Source organism: Ictalurus furcatus, chromosome 20 (assembly GCF_023375685.1).
Source record: "Ictalurus furcatus strain D&B chromosome 20, Billie_1.0, whole genome shotgun sequence".
Taxonomy (NCBI): Eukaryota; Metazoa; Chordata; class Actinopteri; order Siluriformes; family Ictaluridae; genus Ictalurus; species Ictalurus furcatus.
This window is the reverse complement of record NC_071274.1, coordinates 921,289-939,901: the sequence shown is the minus strand read 5'-3', so window position 1 is coordinate 939,901 and position 18,613 is coordinate 921,289. Positions and strand designations below refer to the sequence as shown.

At 43.2% G+C, this 18,613-nt stretch overlaps 1 protein-coding gene across 1 annotated transcript in view; it reads left to right on the top strand.

The window, feature by feature from the left end:
- si:ch211-207d6.2 (sickle tail protein homolog) overlaps nt 1-15,044 on the top strand; it is a 49,123-nt gene extending 34,079 nt beyond the window's left edge. The window contains exons 6-21 of the mRNA XM_053652298.1: nt 452-1,098; nt 2,239-2,343; nt 2,451-2,497; nt 3,235-3,392; nt 3,496-3,671; nt 5,412-5,548; nt 5,768-5,915; nt 6,179-6,524; nt 7,074-7,254; nt 7,875-8,122; nt 8,738-8,878; nt 9,295-9,408; nt 10,264-10,323; nt 10,415-12,007; nt 12,449-12,571; nt 13,174-15,044. Coding sequence (XP_053508273.1) covers nt 452-1,098; nt 2,239-2,343; nt 2,451-2,497; nt 3,235-3,392; nt 3,496-3,671; nt 5,412-5,548; nt 5,768-5,915; nt 6,179-6,524; nt 7,074-7,254; nt 7,875-8,122; nt 8,738-8,878; nt 9,295-9,408; nt 10,264-10,323; nt 10,415-12,007; nt 12,449-12,571; nt 13,174-13,221 — 4,272 coding nt within the window. The 3' untranslated portion in view covers nt 13,222-15,044. The remainder of the gene's footprint in view (nt 1-451; nt 1,099-2,238; nt 2,344-2,450; nt 2,498-3,234; nt 3,393-3,495; nt 3,672-5,411; nt 5,549-5,767; nt 5,916-6,178; nt 6,525-7,073; nt 7,255-7,874; nt 8,123-8,737; nt 8,879-9,294; nt 9,409-10,263; nt 10,324-10,414; nt 12,008-12,448; nt 12,572-13,173) is intronic.
- The last annotated feature ends 3,569 nt before the right edge of the window (nt 15,045-18,613 follow it).

Here is an 18,613-nt window from a genome sequence, read left to right as displayed (position 1 = left end):
AAGTGTGAAAACTGTGCTACAGCGGTGGTTTGCTGTATTCTTTTAAGAAATATCAGAAAAACCGAGTTAGTATTTGACAGGCTGGGGTTATTGTGTCATAACATAGTAGAGCCAATCATGTTTCAGTATGCAAATACAGGCCCTGTATCACATGTTTACCAGAGAAATGGGGTGGGGCATTCTGTAGTGGAGGCGTTCTTATTGGGATATTCATAGAGCTTGGATTTCTTGATTACAGTATAAATGTAGGTATTTGTAGTGGAGATATAAAAAAAAAAAAACAACCTAGCACGATGAACTGGCCGAGTTAAACGGTCAGAATTTAGTTCTAATCCGGATTTACGTTCAGTTTGTTTATGATAAAGTGCTGGTGTCAGATCTAAAAACATGGATCAGTGGAATATCTGCTGCTAAAATTAAACACAACAAATTTCATTCGTCATCTTCTCAGATTTCTCGTGAGAGGCTGTACAGCCCCAGACAGCAGCAGGCTGGTGGACAGTCGATGGTTCACACACTTCCTGCGCCCCAAAGTCCCATCCAGGGTCCTCTGTCTCCACCGCTGGCTCGTTCCGTTCCCACGTCACCATCGCGGTTCTCCTACAACTCTCGCACCATGCCAGCCGGCGCCACACTTCCCCGAGAGCGCGTGTCCAGCACGCCGTCTTCCAGCGCCATCCTGGAGCGGCGGGATGTCAAACCAGACGAGGACGTGGACCCGTACGCGTTTCCCGAGGCGCGCCTGAGCATGTCCGACGTCCCCGACGGCGCCGTCTTCCCCCATCACTCTCTTTACAGGCAGAAATCTCGCAAGTACAGCGAGAACCAGCACAGCCCGCTGAGCCCGAAAAATCAGAAAACTCCGCCCCCTTCGCCCCACAGGGTCAACGAGGTCAGGATGATCGACATCCACCCGGGACAGAACGCACACATGATGGTGGAGAGGACGTCGTCTCTGCGGAGATCTTTCAGGAAGGAGAGCAACGGGACGCTGGAGCTGGCAGCGAGGCCCAGAGGGAACCTGGCGTCCCCCGTGTACGCAGATTTGCACGGAGAAAGACCGTTCCAGGGGCTCGGAACATCAGCAAATCCTCAGAGGTGAGGCTCGGTTCACATTTCGCTACTTCAGGACCTTGTAAGAAGAGACAGTGTTGTTGTGTAAGCATGTTTATTTGCGTTGTCAACAACAGACGATGTGGAAGTTTGCTTTGGTGTTTTCTCCAGGCTGGAACTCAAAGCTAATATTTTCTTCACCCACATCAAACCAAACCACAGTGGTGAAAATACAACCCCGCTGTCTCATCGGTACTCTGGAGGAAGAGTTCGGCCAAGGATTAGTCTGAATTTAGTTTAAACGTAGTTTAAAGATGTGGCTGTACCTCAGAAGTGATTTATATTATATGGTCGGATATTCGTTAGCTATAAGAATACTAGTCTAATTTACATTATATTTACGTATTCAAAGGTGAAATTCCACATTTGAATATTTAAGATCCTCTGCTTTACTTTTATTTGTTTGTCTAAAACGAATCCATACAAACACGTGTTCCCCAAATGTTTTGGTCGAATGCCAGTTGGACTGTAGCTTGATGTAAGAAATGTGGCCTGTCACTAGGGGGCAGTATGGGACACCAGAACGGTTTGCTAGCATGGCCACCGCTAAAATCCCTACAATTACAGCTAGTCAATTAAATAATAAATGTGACGACATGTCGAGTCCTGAACTCCTGAAAAAGCTCGGCGTGAAAAGTGTTCGGAGTTCGTCAACATAAATCTTTTAAACCTAATTAATATTCAAATGCATTCGAATGCTAAAATGTTTACTTTGAAACGAAATTCAAATGCAAGTTTAAACAAGTTCGACAGCCACCGCAGTGTTTACGTAATTTTAGTTATACAGAGTTTTTTTTCCCCTTAATCGTTTCCCCACACGTCTGAGGAAAATGTTGGTGTTTTTCTCAAGTTTGTGTGTTCATCTTGTTCATACGGATGATCAAATGGCTATGAGCCAACTAGCGTAATCAGTACGCTTAGTCATTAGCTAGCTCGTGCTCGTATGTTTCTTTGTTTGTTTGGTTTTTTTTAAATCTGTGATGATTTAGACAAGTGCATTTAGTGTCTGAGGTAGATTTGGGGTAAATTTGGAGTAAATACATCATAGCTAGCTGCTCGGGGGATTGTTAGAACGGCGTTAGATGAGTTGTTGTCCATTTTAACTGCGGTTCACGTTTCCTTCAGCAAGCGCATGCAGGCGATGGAGCAGCGGTTAGCCAGTCTCACTGGTCTCGTTCAGCACGCGCTTCTCAAAGGGACGAACTCCAGCGGAGGAAAAGAGGCCGCGAGGTACACAACAGCATCGTGACAAAGACACCTCAGCGTTAAGTGAACTTAAATTCTATTAAAATTTGTTTGTGTTGTAAAACTGACAGACAAAACTTCTCTGATTTCAGTGAGAAATTGACCTCCGAGTCTCTCGTTCAAGACACAAACAGCGGCGGTTAGTATCCATTATCATCATGTGCAACTATATATATATATATATATATATATATATATTAGTGATAGAATTAATTCAAATGAATTAGAAGTGTGCGGTTTTTCTGCAATAATTCTAATTAACTTCAGCATGTTTAGTTAGGGCTTTGGACGCAAAAGGAAATTGTGATTCTCTCTGGGGGGCGTGGCTTGAAGGTCAGACCAGAATGTAGGCATGGCATTGAGTCCATATATGGAAATATAGGCGTGCCCTGAGTGGGCGTGCCTTTAAAGTAAAAAAAAAAAAGAGAGAGAGAGAGAATGTAAGTGTGTGCTTAGGTTTGTATATGGAAATGAAGGTGTATCCTGGTTGAGGACCATATATGAGAATGTGGGCGTGTACTAAAGACCGTATGTAAATACATGCGTGTCTTCGAGTCCATATATGGTAGTGCAAAAAATAGTAAAAAGGAAACACTGGTGTTTGTTTATTTGTGTGTATTTTCCGATTTTTAGTGCAAGGGCGGTGTTTTTATTAGTATTTAAAATGTATGGGGCGTGTCTTTGAGTTGAGTTGATGTATGCGTACAAGGCCACACCCACTGCTCAGCAGACCCTGCTTGTTGTTTGTGCTCTTTCCGATTTGATCTGAGTGAGTTCTCGTAGAAGTAAACAGGAAACAGACAACTTTGAGGGATTGTGTGTGTGTGTGTGTGTGTGTGTGTGTGTGTGTGTGTCTGTGTGTGTGTGTGTGTGCAGGAGTCTCCCCCGTAGCTGTGTGTAAGAGTCCCCCTCTTCAATCCGAGCATCCCGTGTCTCCTCCAGTCAGAGACCCGTCTCTCGGCAGCCTCCTCTCCACCTTCCACAGAAACGTCTCCAGCCTGCGCCAGCAGCTCCATCAGATCCGCCAGACGGAGGCAAGAGCGTCTCTACGATCGCTCCGTTTTACACAGTTCTGTTTGTTCCGTTTGAGAACCCGCGTGTACGCTGTGTTTGACTGTTTTGGCGCGTGGTCTCCAGCTGCAGAACCAGGTGGCGGTGAGGACGATGCTGAAGCAGGCGGAGGAGGAACTGACCTCGAGAATGTGCGAGAAGCTGCAGCTGCTGGACGACCCGCTGAAGAAGCAGAGGATGGAGGTGGACATGGAGAGACACAGATACAAGGTCATGGAGGAGAGCGTGCTGCTCCAGCTGGGGTGAGAAGCCCGAACAAATAACCTGGAACTGTTTTAACACGGCCAGCGGGTCGCGAGTTCACGTATAGCTACGCTTAATGTTTTGGAATATCCGCGAAACATGTTCCGGTTCTCACTTTTGTTTTAGCAGCACCCGTCTTTTCATCTCTTGAAGTTAATAAGATTTTTTTTTTTAAAAAACAGCGTGTTACCAAAAATCGTTTAAAAAAATAATAATAATAATTTAATCCGTTTACTTTAAGAGTTTTCAGAGCCCCACCTGTTTTGTTCCTAACACACACACACACACACACACACACACACACACACACACACACACGCACACACAGGTTGATTGTGCAACCATAAGCCGTGTGTGTTTGACAATCAAATAAGTGGGATTTGTCTCTCTGGCCTGGAGCTCAGATTCCCCCCGAGGCCTCTCGATTCCAAGCTGAAGGCGAACAGGCATCATTTTCTCACACACACACGTTATTTACTCACGTCACGCTATGAGAAAATCGTGTGTGTGTGTGTGTGTGTGTGTGTGAGCAGGCTCTTGTGTCGTCAGTCACAAATGACCTCACAGACAGGACAAATGCATGCAGGTGAGAGCTTTTCTCTTCGCAGGAAACTCTTGATGAAGCTTCCACACGTTTTATTAGATTTGATCGTGCGGCCGTTCGGCTGAAGATATTTGGCAGTTGTTCGTACCTGAAGCGAACCCTTCAGTCCTACACACCCAAACCTCTCTCTCTCTCTCTCTCTCTCTGCCATAGTAAACACTTTCCAAACATGTCTAACAGGTTTCAACTCCTTCGCCTGTCTCACTGCAATAAATCTCCTCTTAGCTACCGGGAAATCAACATGAAGATCGCTCGCTGTATTCGGAGAGCATCGAGCTAAAATATGGTTTGCAGACCAGCAGAAAAATCAGGATCTGACTGAATCCCAGCTTTATTTCATTCCGATGTGCTGTGTGATGTTAGAAGGCCAGGTTAGAGCAAGATAATCTATAATCCTGTAAATTAAACGTAAGGTTTTTTGTTTTAAACCCCATGTTTTATGTGCAGTAGGGTAAAGGTTTTAATGTGTGTTCTGGACTGTAAATGAAACACCACTGCCACTAGGGGGCGACTTCCAGCCGGTTTATCCGGAAGTCGTGTGCGGTTTAAGTCTCGTTACAGGTTCGTTTGACTTCTTTTACAGCGAAAAATTGATTATACAAATTTATAAATCACTCGTGTAGTGATTAACCTTGTTTCATTTTGTTTGTTTTTAAAAAAACAAAATCGCTCATGCAGGCTAAAAAGTCATTAAAAGGCGTTAAACTGCCACCTAGTGGACTGGCATGAGAGTGACAACGGAATAATTTCATCAAAATACCGGAACATGAATGCATGATTATGATATGTCAATATCATCATTATTATTATTATTATTATTATTATTATTAATATGGCCTAATGGCGTGTTCTAAAGCAGCTGTGTTATTAACGCACACGAGTGTAAAACGTTTGAGCTTTAGAAAACCTTCTCTTGTGCTCATGTGGCAAAGAACTGAGCGCTGTAATAAAAACTGTAATAAAAACTCATCATTTTATATTGCAGTGCTGTGTTAATAAAGTACAAAGCAAATCCAGGCCTAATCTATTGCTTTATTTTGCTATTTAGTGACTTTATTTCATGCAGAAAGCACGCCTCTTCGTTATGTGCCTGTCTTCACTGCAGGACTGTTAATCTTCTGCATGATCGTTACAGGGATCTGGAGAAACACGTGGAGCAGCTGAAGAGGAACTCCAGCTTGGCTCAGGCTCAGAGACCCGTCACGCTGCGGGACGTCGAGGACGGAGCGGTTAATCTGAGGAAGGTCGGCGAGACGCTCGCCACACTGAAGGGTAAGCAGAGACACGTGATGGCGTGGACGTGAGATTAAATCTCACGCGATAACGGAGAACTACAATAAAGACCTGAGAACCTTCATCGTTTTGTGTAGGAGCTCCGTTTATTAACATTCGTGTGATATTCAAACATTTCACAACAAGACCTGCAGCTGAGAGCACGAACAAGTTTGTTCATGAATAGTCATGCCCGTGTGTGTGTGTGTGTGTGATCAGGAGAGTTCCCAGCTCTGCAGTCGAGGATGCAGACGGTGTTGAGGATGGAGGTGGAGGCCGTGCGCTTCCTGAAGGAGGAACCTCAGAAGATGGACAACATGCTGAAGAGGGTCAAAACCCTGACTGAGACTCTCAGCTGCCTCAGGATGTAGGACACACACACACACACACACACACACACACACAGAGAGAATAATAATCCAAATTTTATAATCCCATGTTTCATGATCACATTAGTAGAGAGAGTGTTAGTGAGGCTCGCTCTACCGTTCCTAGTCACTTTTATTTATTTTATCCATTAACCTGGAGATTTGAGAGGATGTTTTGTCACGCTGTAGACGTGTGTGTGTGTGTGTGTGTGTGTGTGTGTGTGTGTGTTTGTCTGACACTGGTACCCTGTGTGTTGAGCAGACTTGCTACAGAAGGCTCCCTCCGCACTGACCCGATCTCCGACAATATCCGATCACCCGGTTCCCCAGGACTGACCCGAGACACGGCCACACCTCAGCAGAGTCTATCCTCAGCCCCCGCCCACTTTACCATCACCTCTTCTTCTAACCCCACCCACTGTGAGCTCGTCTCCGTCTTCTCCTCCTCTCCCATCATGGCGCAGAGGTCCTGCAGCTCGGCGCTGATCCCGAGTCACAGCCGAGACGCCCCCGCCGCGTCGAAGAGAGGACTCGGCGAGGAGTCCGGCGACGTCCATCACGTCCAGGACGAGCCGCCGAGCTGCAGAGGAACCGCTGAGAGAGACGAGGTGAGGAGCGGCGAGTTCCTGACCTCAAATCCTCATCACTTCCATGTCTAATCCCCAGTACATTATTTTATTTTAACTGCTTTTATTCTTTCTGTTTTTCCCTTTGTATTTCTTTCTCTTTTTTTCTGTGTGTTCTTTTCTTTCTTTTTAGTTTTGTCTTTGTTTTCTTTCTCAGTTTGTATTTTTTCCGCCCGTTATTTCCTTCCTTCCTCTCTCTCACTTTCTTTCCTTGTTTCTAATCTTGCTTTTTACTTTCTCTTTTCTTTCCGTTCTGTATTTCCCTCTTTTTAACCGTATTAGCGTACAGCTGTCATTGTGGCTGCACGTTACATGTTGGACTTAGCCGTTCTCTTTATCTCTTTTCCTCTTTCTTGGATTTGAAAGAGACATCTTTTTTTATTTTTTTTCCCCCAAACCTAGTAATTTAACAGCGTGATGGGCTGAAAACGTGATGCTGGGTTGTAGGGTTATCGTACCGCCGAAGTTTCGGACCGGTCTGTCATGCACAGAGAGATTTTGAGGTCTGAAGGTGTGGGCGTGTCCTTGCAGGCGGTGGGAAGGAGACAGGCCGAGGAGGAAGCAGATATGGAGCGCGTTTTACAGCAGGCGCAAGCCACCCTGATGAAGAATATACCTGACCTGGAGCTGACCGATCAGGAGAAGAGCAGACCCTCAGATATAACGTGCATCCGACCTGACGAGGTGGACACTCCTCCGTCACCACGTCCAGGTCTGTCCCACGATTGTCATACTGCGAAATTTCATTGGACTGTAAATAAGCCGCCTTCGACACTGTGAGTGTCTGTCTGTCAGTCTCCGTGACGGAGGTGTGGCCTCTGTGCCTTTAGTCTTACTAAAGGAGGCGTGGCCTCTGTGCCTTTAGTCTTACTAAAGGAGGCGTGGTCAGAGGAGGAGAAATGATTGTGCCTGGTTGAGTCCAGCAACCAACGACAAGCTAAATTAAGCCCCGCCTCCTCTGTAGAAAAGAGAGTTGGTGTCTTTAGTACTTTTTCTCAGAAATGAACCGAAGTTTGATTAACTGCTGCTTTTGATAATTATGCTCCAACACGGCTTGCTAAAATATTTCTTGCAGTATTTTTTAAATCGTCACACAGCTTGGTTGCATCTGCGTCGTATCAAAACATCATTTCGAATTGTTGACTGCTTTAAATGTACGTTATACCGCGGGTCAGTAATCCCGTTTCTATATACGTGTCACATCTCTAATGTTTAGTGAACTGTTGTGTGATTTATATTATAATCGCACCTTCCCAAATTAAACATATGCACCCCCAGCTCGGCCGTTAACACCTTCTACGTTGTTTTCAACATGCTTTTGTTTCCAAACAGAGGCCACCGCTCCAGCCGAACCGGTAGCAGATAAACTGGTCCAAACCGACTTGGAGTGTGTTCATGCACCTCCTGTAGAGAAGCCTCACCGAGCCGACGTGGACCAAGCAACGCCCCATCAGGATGCAGCAAACAAATCTCCACCCCCTGCCCCACCCCGCAGACTCCACCTTTCAGCGACGGGGCTGACGACCGGACGCTCCGGGGAGGTCATCTACACCACTCGCAAGGACTCCACCCCCTCTCAGGTGTGTGTGTGTGTGTGTGTGTGTGTGTGTATGAGCGAGACCTCGTTTAGCCACATTCCCAGACATGTATCTCAGACCAACCCGAGCATGAATGTTACGCCGTCCCTTGAGTACAAATCTGTCCTGGGCGTTTGTTTGTTTACTCCACACGTTTCATAAACAGTAAACAAATTTCCAAAAATACATAACACACTCTCATGGGCTACGTCTCAAACCACACGCTGTATATAATCGTATGCGGTTTGGTTTGGGACGTAACCAGAGCAAAGAAAGTAAATGCATTTCGAAACATCTGTAATTGCTTTCTTTTGTAAGGAGGCATTTATGTAGCGTTTATGGACTTATTCATCTGAAAGATTAGTCATACGTGCGTTGTGGGTGCACAAACATTTGCACATTTCAATGTAAGCGTTGCTGGTTACGGCACAGTGTTTAGTAGGATCTCCACCGCAGATCGTGCACTACTTTGACGCTATTGTCAACATTCCTAATTTTATTTTAGCGTGCTTTCATTCACACATTAAGTTTCACATAAAGTATAAAGACGCAGGTTCGAATAAGAGCGCGCGAGTGTAAACACCACTGAGGTGTCAGTCCAGTTTGATTTATCATCAGGAGGAAGAGGAGGCTCTCCAGTCCAAACCCCAGCGAGTTCGTCCGCAGTTGAAACCCAAACCACGTGCACTTCCTCCGGTCAACGCACGTGAGAAGGAGGAAGAGGAACACGATGAAGATAAGATCGTAGCAGAACTGCAGGTGAGTAGGTGTAAATTTTGCACACACGAAAACACCTGGTCAAGTAAACAAACCAAAAAAAAAAACCAGTCAGTATTGGCAAGGTGGGGAAAGAACAAAAGAACAACCAGCATCATATTTTGGTGTTTACTGACCTCTAGTGGTAAGCTGAAGATTTCTCACGATTTCCCTTACACAACTTTACACATTTCACGTAGGAGCTACGCCGCTCAAAAATACACCGAGTTTTCTTAGACCAGTAAAAGGAAACTCTCAGACGGCCATTGTCTTCTGAATGGCTAGACGTGTTGCCTGCTTATGTAGCAGCCTTCTGATCGGACAATGTGTGGTAAATATATGAAATTAAATACAGAAATCAACGCTGTTCAGTTCTGATGCTCTAACCGTGTGTAATGTTAACACACACTCCACTTCAGGTGTTTGAGAAGTGCCCAGTTAAAGACTTAGAGCCCAGATACATTGTTGACCTGACCACCCACGAGCTCCCAGACCCAGATCCATCCTTCTCACTTTCCTCGTATGACCCAAAGGTAACCGATTCAGACTAGCACCCCCTAGCTGCTCGACGCCATAATGCTGATGCTCCGTATCGATACTCCTTAACGCCCTTTTAACCAACATTACTAACACTTAACCAGCCTTGATCTGGCTTTAACCATGCTTGCATTGGTTTGCTGAAGTGTACCTAACCCCACTCTCACACATCTGCTCCTCCATGGACCAAGGAGTGATTTAACTGCATGAAACATTTGCCGAACTAAAGTGTCTTGAAACTTACAACTATTCTGTGCGGTCTTCCGCGGTGTCCAGAGTGTCTCTCGTCTCCTTCTACGTCCCGAATTTACCAGTTTATCCACCGCAGGAACGTTTTCAGGAGCTGAGAACAATTTTAGCTCCTTTTAAAGAGTTCCTTCAGCATTATTTGGAGGGTTTATGGTGCTAGATTTCCAGAATTTCAACCAGCGTTCTCAGAGTTACATCCGTTCACAGTTCCACAGTCTCGCCTCGCACCATCTGATCTCAAAGGCTGCAAGTTGATGAATACTGAGCACACTTTATATAACATTGGAAATGTGGAAATGGCATCTAGATCTAAACATTTCGATCTTCTAGGTCTTCCTGGAATGCTAAATGAATATGCTAACATGCATTTCTTTCCCCATTAAGGAAACCACTGACAAAACATTTACAATTCATTAACGTCTCATTTCCTCTTCAGACTCGTCTGATTTTCAGGCTGCTTGCATGATTTCTACCAAGAATGTGTGGATAAAGCGTCCGATTGTTGTTTTATTACACGCTTGCATCAACGTGTAGCTTTTAAATCTGTTGCTGAATGTAAGATTTTGTGCATTTCATTCTGTCTTTTAAAAAAAAAATGTTAGAACACAGCTCTCCACGGCGAAGATGGAAAACACTCTGCTCATGCTTCACCAGGATCTGGGGTAAAATATTTCTCTCAGTTTTCATTATTTCATCTAGTGTTTATTTATTTAAGTTGCATCACATTAAAAATCTCCATCTGTCTATCATCAGGTCATATATTACATCACTGGCACGGCAAAAACACCCAGCGACAATCCACTCGGAGGATCTGAAGTCCAAAACGAGGCCAGAGAAGGAGTCGTTTCCTCATCTAAGGTGGCGCATCCGAATTCTCCTGATTTTACCCAACAGCCGAACGTACTAACGCCATCTGACATGACTTTAGATTCCCCTAAATCAGTAGAGGAAAGCCTGAAAGTGTCGACGGACACTCAGATGTACGCAAGTCTTCCTGAACCTCAGAAGGACATCAGCAGTGATGGAGATGAAGCAAAGATTCCTAAAGAGTCTGAGGGCATCAACAATAAGCCGGCGAATCAGGAGTTGGTTTCTTCTGAAAATCTCATTCATGCCTCTGAGAAACCATCCAGCAACGGATCTGAGGTTCCTCTGGTTAAATCACTGGTGCGCCCAGAAACCTTGGTGCTATCAGAAGAAACCATCTACCAGGAAGACAATCGGCAGGTGGTAATGAGATCATCGAAAGGTCGAACCGGGTACACCGAGGAGGCCAGCTTGAGCCCTGACCTTCCAGAAGAGGAGGCTCCTCCTCTACCCGATAACATCGCCTTCATGATCACTAAAACCAAAGTGCAAGCTCTGTCCACTGGGGAATACCAGCAGCTGGTGAGCTCAAAGGAACAGGACGTCGAAACCGTTAAAGTAGGAACGGACGAGACCATGTCCACCCTAGAGGATGGCGAGTTCAGCAAGAAACCAGTCATCATCGTCTTTGATGAGCCCATGGATATCCGGCAGGCCTACAAGCGTCTCTCCACCATCTTCGAGTGCGAGGAAGAGCTGGACAGGACGCTCTCAAAGGAGCGCATCATTGAGAATACTGAGGAGAGCATTGAAGAAGAGGCGGTCAAGGATAGAGTTGACTATCAGGTCAAGTCCGGTACTAAATCAGAGAGCACTGGTAGTGGTAATCATCTCCAAGTGCCTGGTCAACAGCAGAACCTTATTGCGTGCTCTTCTATGGAGTCAGAGGAGGCATCCCAAGTAGACCTCGCCGAAGACACCAAGCAAGAAGCTAAAAAGAAGTTTAAGTTCAAGTTCCCCAAGAAGCAACTGGCAGCCATCGGTCAGGCGCTTCGTACCGGTACAAAAACAGGAAAAAAGACGTTGCAGGTGGTGGTTTATGAGGAGGAAGAGGAACCAGATGGCACGCTGAAGGAAGCAAGAGAAGCCAAGAGATTTGAGATTAAATCTAGTATAGACTCCACCGGTCCTGACGTTTCAGCCAGTGAGCCATCTGAATCCCAGACCAACAACCAGCAATCCTCTGCAGGAAGGACTAACGAGATCTGTCAAACGGCATACAAAACCTTAGACAGCCTGGAGGAGACTATTAAACAACTAGAAAGCACGATCACAAACATGGACCCTGGACTGTCCCCCGACGCTGCCGGTAAAGATCCGAAAGTCAAAAAAGTTACGGAGAACCAAACGGCGCAGGCCGAAAGCAGTCCTTCAAAGAAACCACCTCCTCTAGGGCCAAAGCCTCAGAAGCCTCCTACAAGGAAGAAGTCCAAAGTGCCTTGTGTTCCTCGGCCTTCTTCCTCCAGCAGCGCTAAACAGGTCTCTTCCTTCAGCTCCTCCCGCCTGCCTCTCGGTGCTTTGGGTTTGCCTCTGCGGTTCTTCCGTTCTAACCACTGACTTTAATCCAATGTGAATGTGTTCCGTAGGTGCCTGTGGGGTGGAATTCACAGCAGGGAACCCTCTTTGTTCAGTCCTGTGTGTGATTTGTTATGATTTGTGGAGTCTTGATGCGTTGCTGTTCTTTGTCTTTACAACTTGGCTTTTTGACATGGTGATGGTATTCCCTATCCAACTGATTTCCTTTGATCTTTATGTGATCGATCACTTCTTTGTGCATGATGTGAGGTTGGTTCATTTCAGCATGCTGGCTGTACTTTCCTGGGTCTCTGAAATCCCACAAATTGCTGCTGTCACTCTTTCCATTCTCCTTCAAATCATCCCTGATTTGTTTCCCTTGCGATTTTTTTCTTTTCTTTTCAGAACACCAGCGGTTCCTCTTCTACAACTCGAGTTGCCTCGCCCAGATCGCGGCAACAAGCGGGAAGTGTGGAAAAACCGCCAAAACCACCAAAGCTACAGGACTCCCAGGGCCAATTCCGACAGGTAGTTTTATTGTAGAGCTACCTGTACGCAGGATTGTCCACTTGCATAGGTTAAAGATGCAAATTCCTGATGTCTCGTGAACTTGCGAGTGGTTCTGTTGAGCCACCAGACATCTGTCTACTGTGGTGGCTAAGGCTTTGAGCTACTCATCAAAAGGTTGATAGTTTAAAGCCCAGCACGGTCGAGATGTTTGGTCTTCTGGTTAACTTTCAGTGACACGATTAGAGAGTAAGTCACTTTGGATAAAAGCATCAGACAAATTAATAAATGTAAAAATAAAAAAGTTGTGTGTGTAAATGTCACATATAACACAATCTCACCGCTTAACACAAAAAGGACATCAAAAGAATATCAATGTCTGTGGAGTGAGGCGGGGAATATTCACGTACCAAAAAAATGTTTCATTAGAGGAAATGTGAGCTTTTTACTCCTGTGAAGTGCCAAGTTTCCTTTTGCTTTAATTTTTCTGTTTAAAGAATGCAATTTTTTTTTTTCACATAACTAACCAGCAAGATTCAAGTATTTTGGTTACGATCTTACCCCTAGGTATTTATACACATTTACACTTTTGTTAATCAACATTCCAGCGTTTTCATTCGCAGGTGGCAACAGGAGCGCCGTCTCGGCTTACGAAGTTTATAAACGCTTAACCTGCTTCTAAAACCCCAGCTTTTTTTTTTTTATGTACTAATTCTGGAAATCCTCTTTCCATTGAACTTAACCGTGCTCATCATCCAACGAGTCCTCGGTCACGTCTTTGTTCTGCCATGACATCTCTGGTGCTTTGTAGTGGGTCAAAGGTCATGTCCTGTCACTCTCGATACTCAACCTCGGCAGCTGATCTAGCTACCGTCCCTCATCCCTCCGGGGCGGATCGAACCCTGCGCTTACGCCGGCAGCATCAAGCAGGAAGTCATTAAATTTCAGTAACAAGGGGTGGAGCAGCTGTTGTTGGTGTGAAGTGGGCATGGTGAGTGACCTAATAAGGTTTATGCAAGTAAGCAGCGAGGAACTGTGAAACGTTATCCTTGTTATTTGGTTCCAGATGTTCCTGTTTTCAATTCACGCAAAATATGACAGCGTGGGTATTCTCGCCGTTCTCTTTCTGTCAAGCGTTTCGATCTTAAAACAAACACGAAAGAGCGTTATTTTTGGACCGTCTTGACGATAAAGTGGCTTGCAGCACGGACGCAGTTCATACACAAGCGACTGTCCTTCTGGAATCTCATTTCGGTCGTGTTCTGTAGCCAGCTCGTTATATATGCTGGTGTTTGTGTGGACATCCTGCTGGCTGCCGGTGTGAGCACACGGTTACAGAGCTTCAGCCCGACACCAGCAGCATCTAAAGGAGGACGCACCATGAACATTTCGACTCTCCAGAATTTTCAATTCTCTTTCTCTCTTTGCTTACCTTTTTTTCCAGCATGTCATCTGTTTGTTTTTGTTTTTTTTGTGGGGGGGTGAGTGGGAGGAGTTGCGGGGGTTGCATCATTTACATGCCCTTGACCTGATCTGTTCTGTTTGGGTTTGTTGTCTTCTGATCAGTGTTGTTTTTGTGCACTACTGCTGCGATTTTAAGGAACTCTAACCCTTTCTAACAGCATAGTGTCTAGCTGGTGCTTTCGCGTAGGTTTTCTATTCAAGGGCTTAGATTAGACTGACATAACCCGAGTTCTGTTTGTTTTTATTATAGAGGTGTGAGAATTTACGGTTGGAATATAGCGTATGTGTACGAATGTTTTTTTCTGAAAATTAGAATGACATTGTCGTCTTTATCCTTATGGGAGAAAGCTTAGAAAGCCTGGAGACGTGAACTGTATTGAATCCATCAGTGTTTTGATTTGGGGTTTCAGCGCACTGCCACATTTAGCTAACATTATTCTTTAAAGTATTTCACTTACAACACCAAAGTTATGTACATCAAGACTTACATGCTGTTAGAATCCACCTGTAGAGAAAGAGTGCGTGTGTGATCTTTAAATATCATATCATATTACTAAAATATCCTTAGTAGTGTAGATAATATTTTTGTTCCATTAATAGTGTGTTAAACTGCATACACAAGTGATGTGTTCAATAATAAAATAAAACTGTTTTCACTTACCTGGCCAAAGTTCTCTGCTATGCATGCCTTCTCGGTATTTCATCAAAGAATTTCATGTTTGCACAAAAAAAGAAATGCTGTAAATATGTTCACGGGGTTTTGTAAAACGTGTACGAAGGCTGTTTGGAGGACCGCTAAAGTATAACGGTGTCTATGCAATAAAGGACTGTCGCTTAGCACTGCTCTGTGTTCTTCCTTCATTTCAGAAGTTTGGGCAAACGAATAAAGCACCATGATTAAATGCCTCAGAGGAACATGCACAAGGCCACGGTTGTTCCAAACGCGGAAGAAATATTTTCCAGAACGGTCTTTAACCAGGCTAAAGACCTGAGCTGAATTTTGTAATGCTTCTAGAAAAAAAGTTTTACATTTTAAATAGCAGTTTTACATATTTTTCATATTCATCCCAAACAGTCTGAGGATTTTTTCCTTTCGTATTCATGAAAAATATTTATACTTTACACCAATACACCGCAATCAGAAACCTTAGAAGTCAGTGCAGCTGATTTGAACGCAGCAGTTCATTTCTTAAACATGTATTTTAATCTAATGATGAAAAGACCAGTACTTATTTTAACTCCTTAACTTTCACTTTGGAACTCAAATGTAAGTTCTAGACAAATTGTAGATGATTTTTTAAAACAATAATAATAATAATAATAATAATAATAATAATAATAATAATAATAAACTTCGATCAAAACCCAATGTCTGAATTATGAACAGGTTGTGTAATTCCCAAACCGGTCAGTAGAGGACAGCACTCACTCATTAATCTAATAGACAGTTCCGACGGACTGAACTTGCTTCGCTAAGAGCAGGAAGTCTTGTGTTTTTAACAATAAAATTAAGCCTAATGTATTAAAAGTACAAGTTGTGACCTACATCTTAAAATATGTATTTTTGGTTTAAGTTATTTAATAGTTTTGTTGAGCTAAAGTATCAACTCAATTCGGATGCAAGTCTAATAATTAATGTTGCGTGTATTTCTGTGTATATAAAAACGATATAGTGTATATAATGTTTCATAAGTACAACATAACAACGAACAGTGAATATGTACATGATTACAGGGACTTTTGAAGGATTTGATACGATGACGTTAAAGTTCCTGAATTCTGATTGGTCTATATTAAGGTTATAGTTTCTATAGTAACAGCGTCATTCACCGGGATGTTCGGTATGGGGCGGATGCATTACTAATAAAAAGCAGAAAAAAGAGAGCGAGTGTAATTGGTGATATAGAGAAGTTTTCTGACAAATTCAGGATACATGAGTTTACACTTTGCGTTTCAGGTTTTTTTTGGGGGGGGTGAGAGAGAGGTTATAGCAGTAGTTCACTCACCAGTCCCTCTTTATTCTCTAAGAGAGAACAGGAACTAAACAGCTTCGCAGAAGGTCCACAACACTACATGGATCAAAAGTATTACCTTTAATAAATAAAACTTGACAAATTGTTCTGATAGAAGAGGAATAAAACACCAATAAAATGTGCTTTATATTAGAAAGTACTCCACCTCAGGCTGGTAACTAACCCCGGTTCATCACACCACCCGTTCAGTGTCAGGGTTTGGTTTTTTGTTTTTTTATGAGAACAGCACTACACATGGTTCATTACCTCCACGTGCGCCTCAGAAACGACCAGACTGAAACAAACTGCTCCTTCAAATCCCGGAAAACTCTCCAAGCTGAGAGCTCGCTCTTCACCGCTTCACACGTTTTAACTAACTCTTTCCAGACAGTGTATTGAGATATCAGAGGAGAACTGCAGCGCCTGTCTTATGATCAGCGTCTTAAACAAAAGTCTTTAAAAATGGGTTTTTGGGGGGGAAAAGAGGGCGTTTTGGAGTGGTGCTCATGCCCCTCAGCGCCAACTTCATTTCAGCAGACACAAAAGCAATTATCATCTGATTGATGTAAAAGTCATATACCTTTGTTAATGTATATGGACAGAGAAATTCCTTCGAGACAAATGATTGGCACGTCTATTAATTTGGAAGGGGCCTTTTTTTCCCCTCTCCCTCTTCTTCTTCAGTCTCTTTTTGACAAGCTCGATTTAGTTTTACATAATTCATTAAATTGCTCATATGTATGTACTTCATTACCAGTGTGCTGAAGATCACCACTCTGCCGGGATGCTGTTTATTTTAATTAGCGCTGTTTAAATGCACGTTATTACAGAAGATCGTATAAAGAGCGTTTAGCTTCTTCAAGTTTCAAGGCTGAGAAACTGCATTGTTGTTTTTTATTAATGACAGCAGGAGCTGTGATTTATTACGAGTATCGAGCGAGGTTCTTCTAAAATAAGACGAAACGATGAGGGGTCTGCGCGCGCACACATCTCTTCTACGTGCTCGAGATCGTCTTCGTGGAAATTAGTAGTAATTAGCCCAGTCCTTAATGAAAGTTAATTAGCTCATATGCAAATGTAAATCTGTGAATCCCAAAGCATTGTTCTGCCTAATTAGCATGTAATTTGTGTATTATAACACACTTACCACTAAGACAAGGCCGAACGCTGCATGGCTGCCGAGAGGACGGTAATTAAAACACACATCCTCTTTAGTGTTTAAGGTTAATTACGGCGTCTCCTGATGTTTTATTGCAGCAGAGCATCAACAGACACAAATCTTCCAGGACGTCCACAAACCAACAAGGAACTTACAGAGTTTAATCAAAGATCTGCGCCGTCATTTGCATTTTTAATTGCAATTAAGCGGTGTGTCAATTAAGGGAAATAATTAGGTAAGATTAAAGGCAGGCTGCGGAGGACAAATTATTTGCACCGTCGTTTAATTCAAGTTACTTACCAACATGGAAGAGACAAAAGTGCTGTAGAAGAGTTCTGTGTGTTTTTACAAATCTGCCCTATTAATGTGAACATTCTTTTAAGCTATGGTTTCTATAGTAACAGCTCATTGTACATAAACAGATTTTTTATAATAAAATAAAATAAACGTATAACGGTTGATAAATTTTCTGCAACTAAGTTTTATCTTCAGGATAGCGTTTTTTTTGTTTTTTGTTTTTTTTTTCTTTTTACCCTTTTTGGGGAAAAAAACAATAGAAACCCTCACAGAATCTGTAATGGTTTTAATGGTTATAATGGAAACTGTAACAATCCCTGTGGGTCTCTACTGGTAATTTGTCACCTTCTATTGCTGGCATGTTATGTATAATGGATACCATTAAGGACCGATAATGGTAATGGTTTTAATGCTTAGCTGATGGTTTGTAATTGTATTTGTAGTGGAAACCATTAGAATTTCTGCGATGGTTTCTATTGGTTTTTCCAGCAGGATAACTTCATGAGAGAATAGATAAAGAGAGGCTGGTGAGGGAATGACCGTTTACAGCTGCAATAACGCAAGTGAGAACAGGAACTACTCTGCTTGGTGGACATTAAATGACCGTATGATGGGAGTACAAGAGGAATAAACCACGTGGGGATGTGCTGTTACAGGAAAATAATCAACTACAGGGTAGTAGTTATATCTCCACTTCATTACACCACTCGGTCACTCAGTGTTTCACTATTCTGAAGAAACATATGACATTAAAAGACGTACATTCAAAACATTTCTTGCACTAACCTGTCCAGTCACAGATAAACGGGGCGGAGCTTGTTCCAGGTAACAGACAGAAGTGACGTGGTTACTGCTGGAGTTCCGTCTGTGCTTCTGTCTCCGTCTCCAACCTGCAACTGTTAACTGTGCGATAAAATGTTTAAATATATCTCGTAGCACAGATAAGCATTCATAGGATTCATACAATGTAATATAGATATTATATAATAATATCATTCACATCAAGTATCATCATTATTGCCTTTTACAACTAAAAGTAACTAATTAAAGAGGCAGAATTTTTTTAACATTTATTTTTTCTTATTTATTTTTGTGAAAAACTTTTATAAATGCTGAACAAACAAAAATATA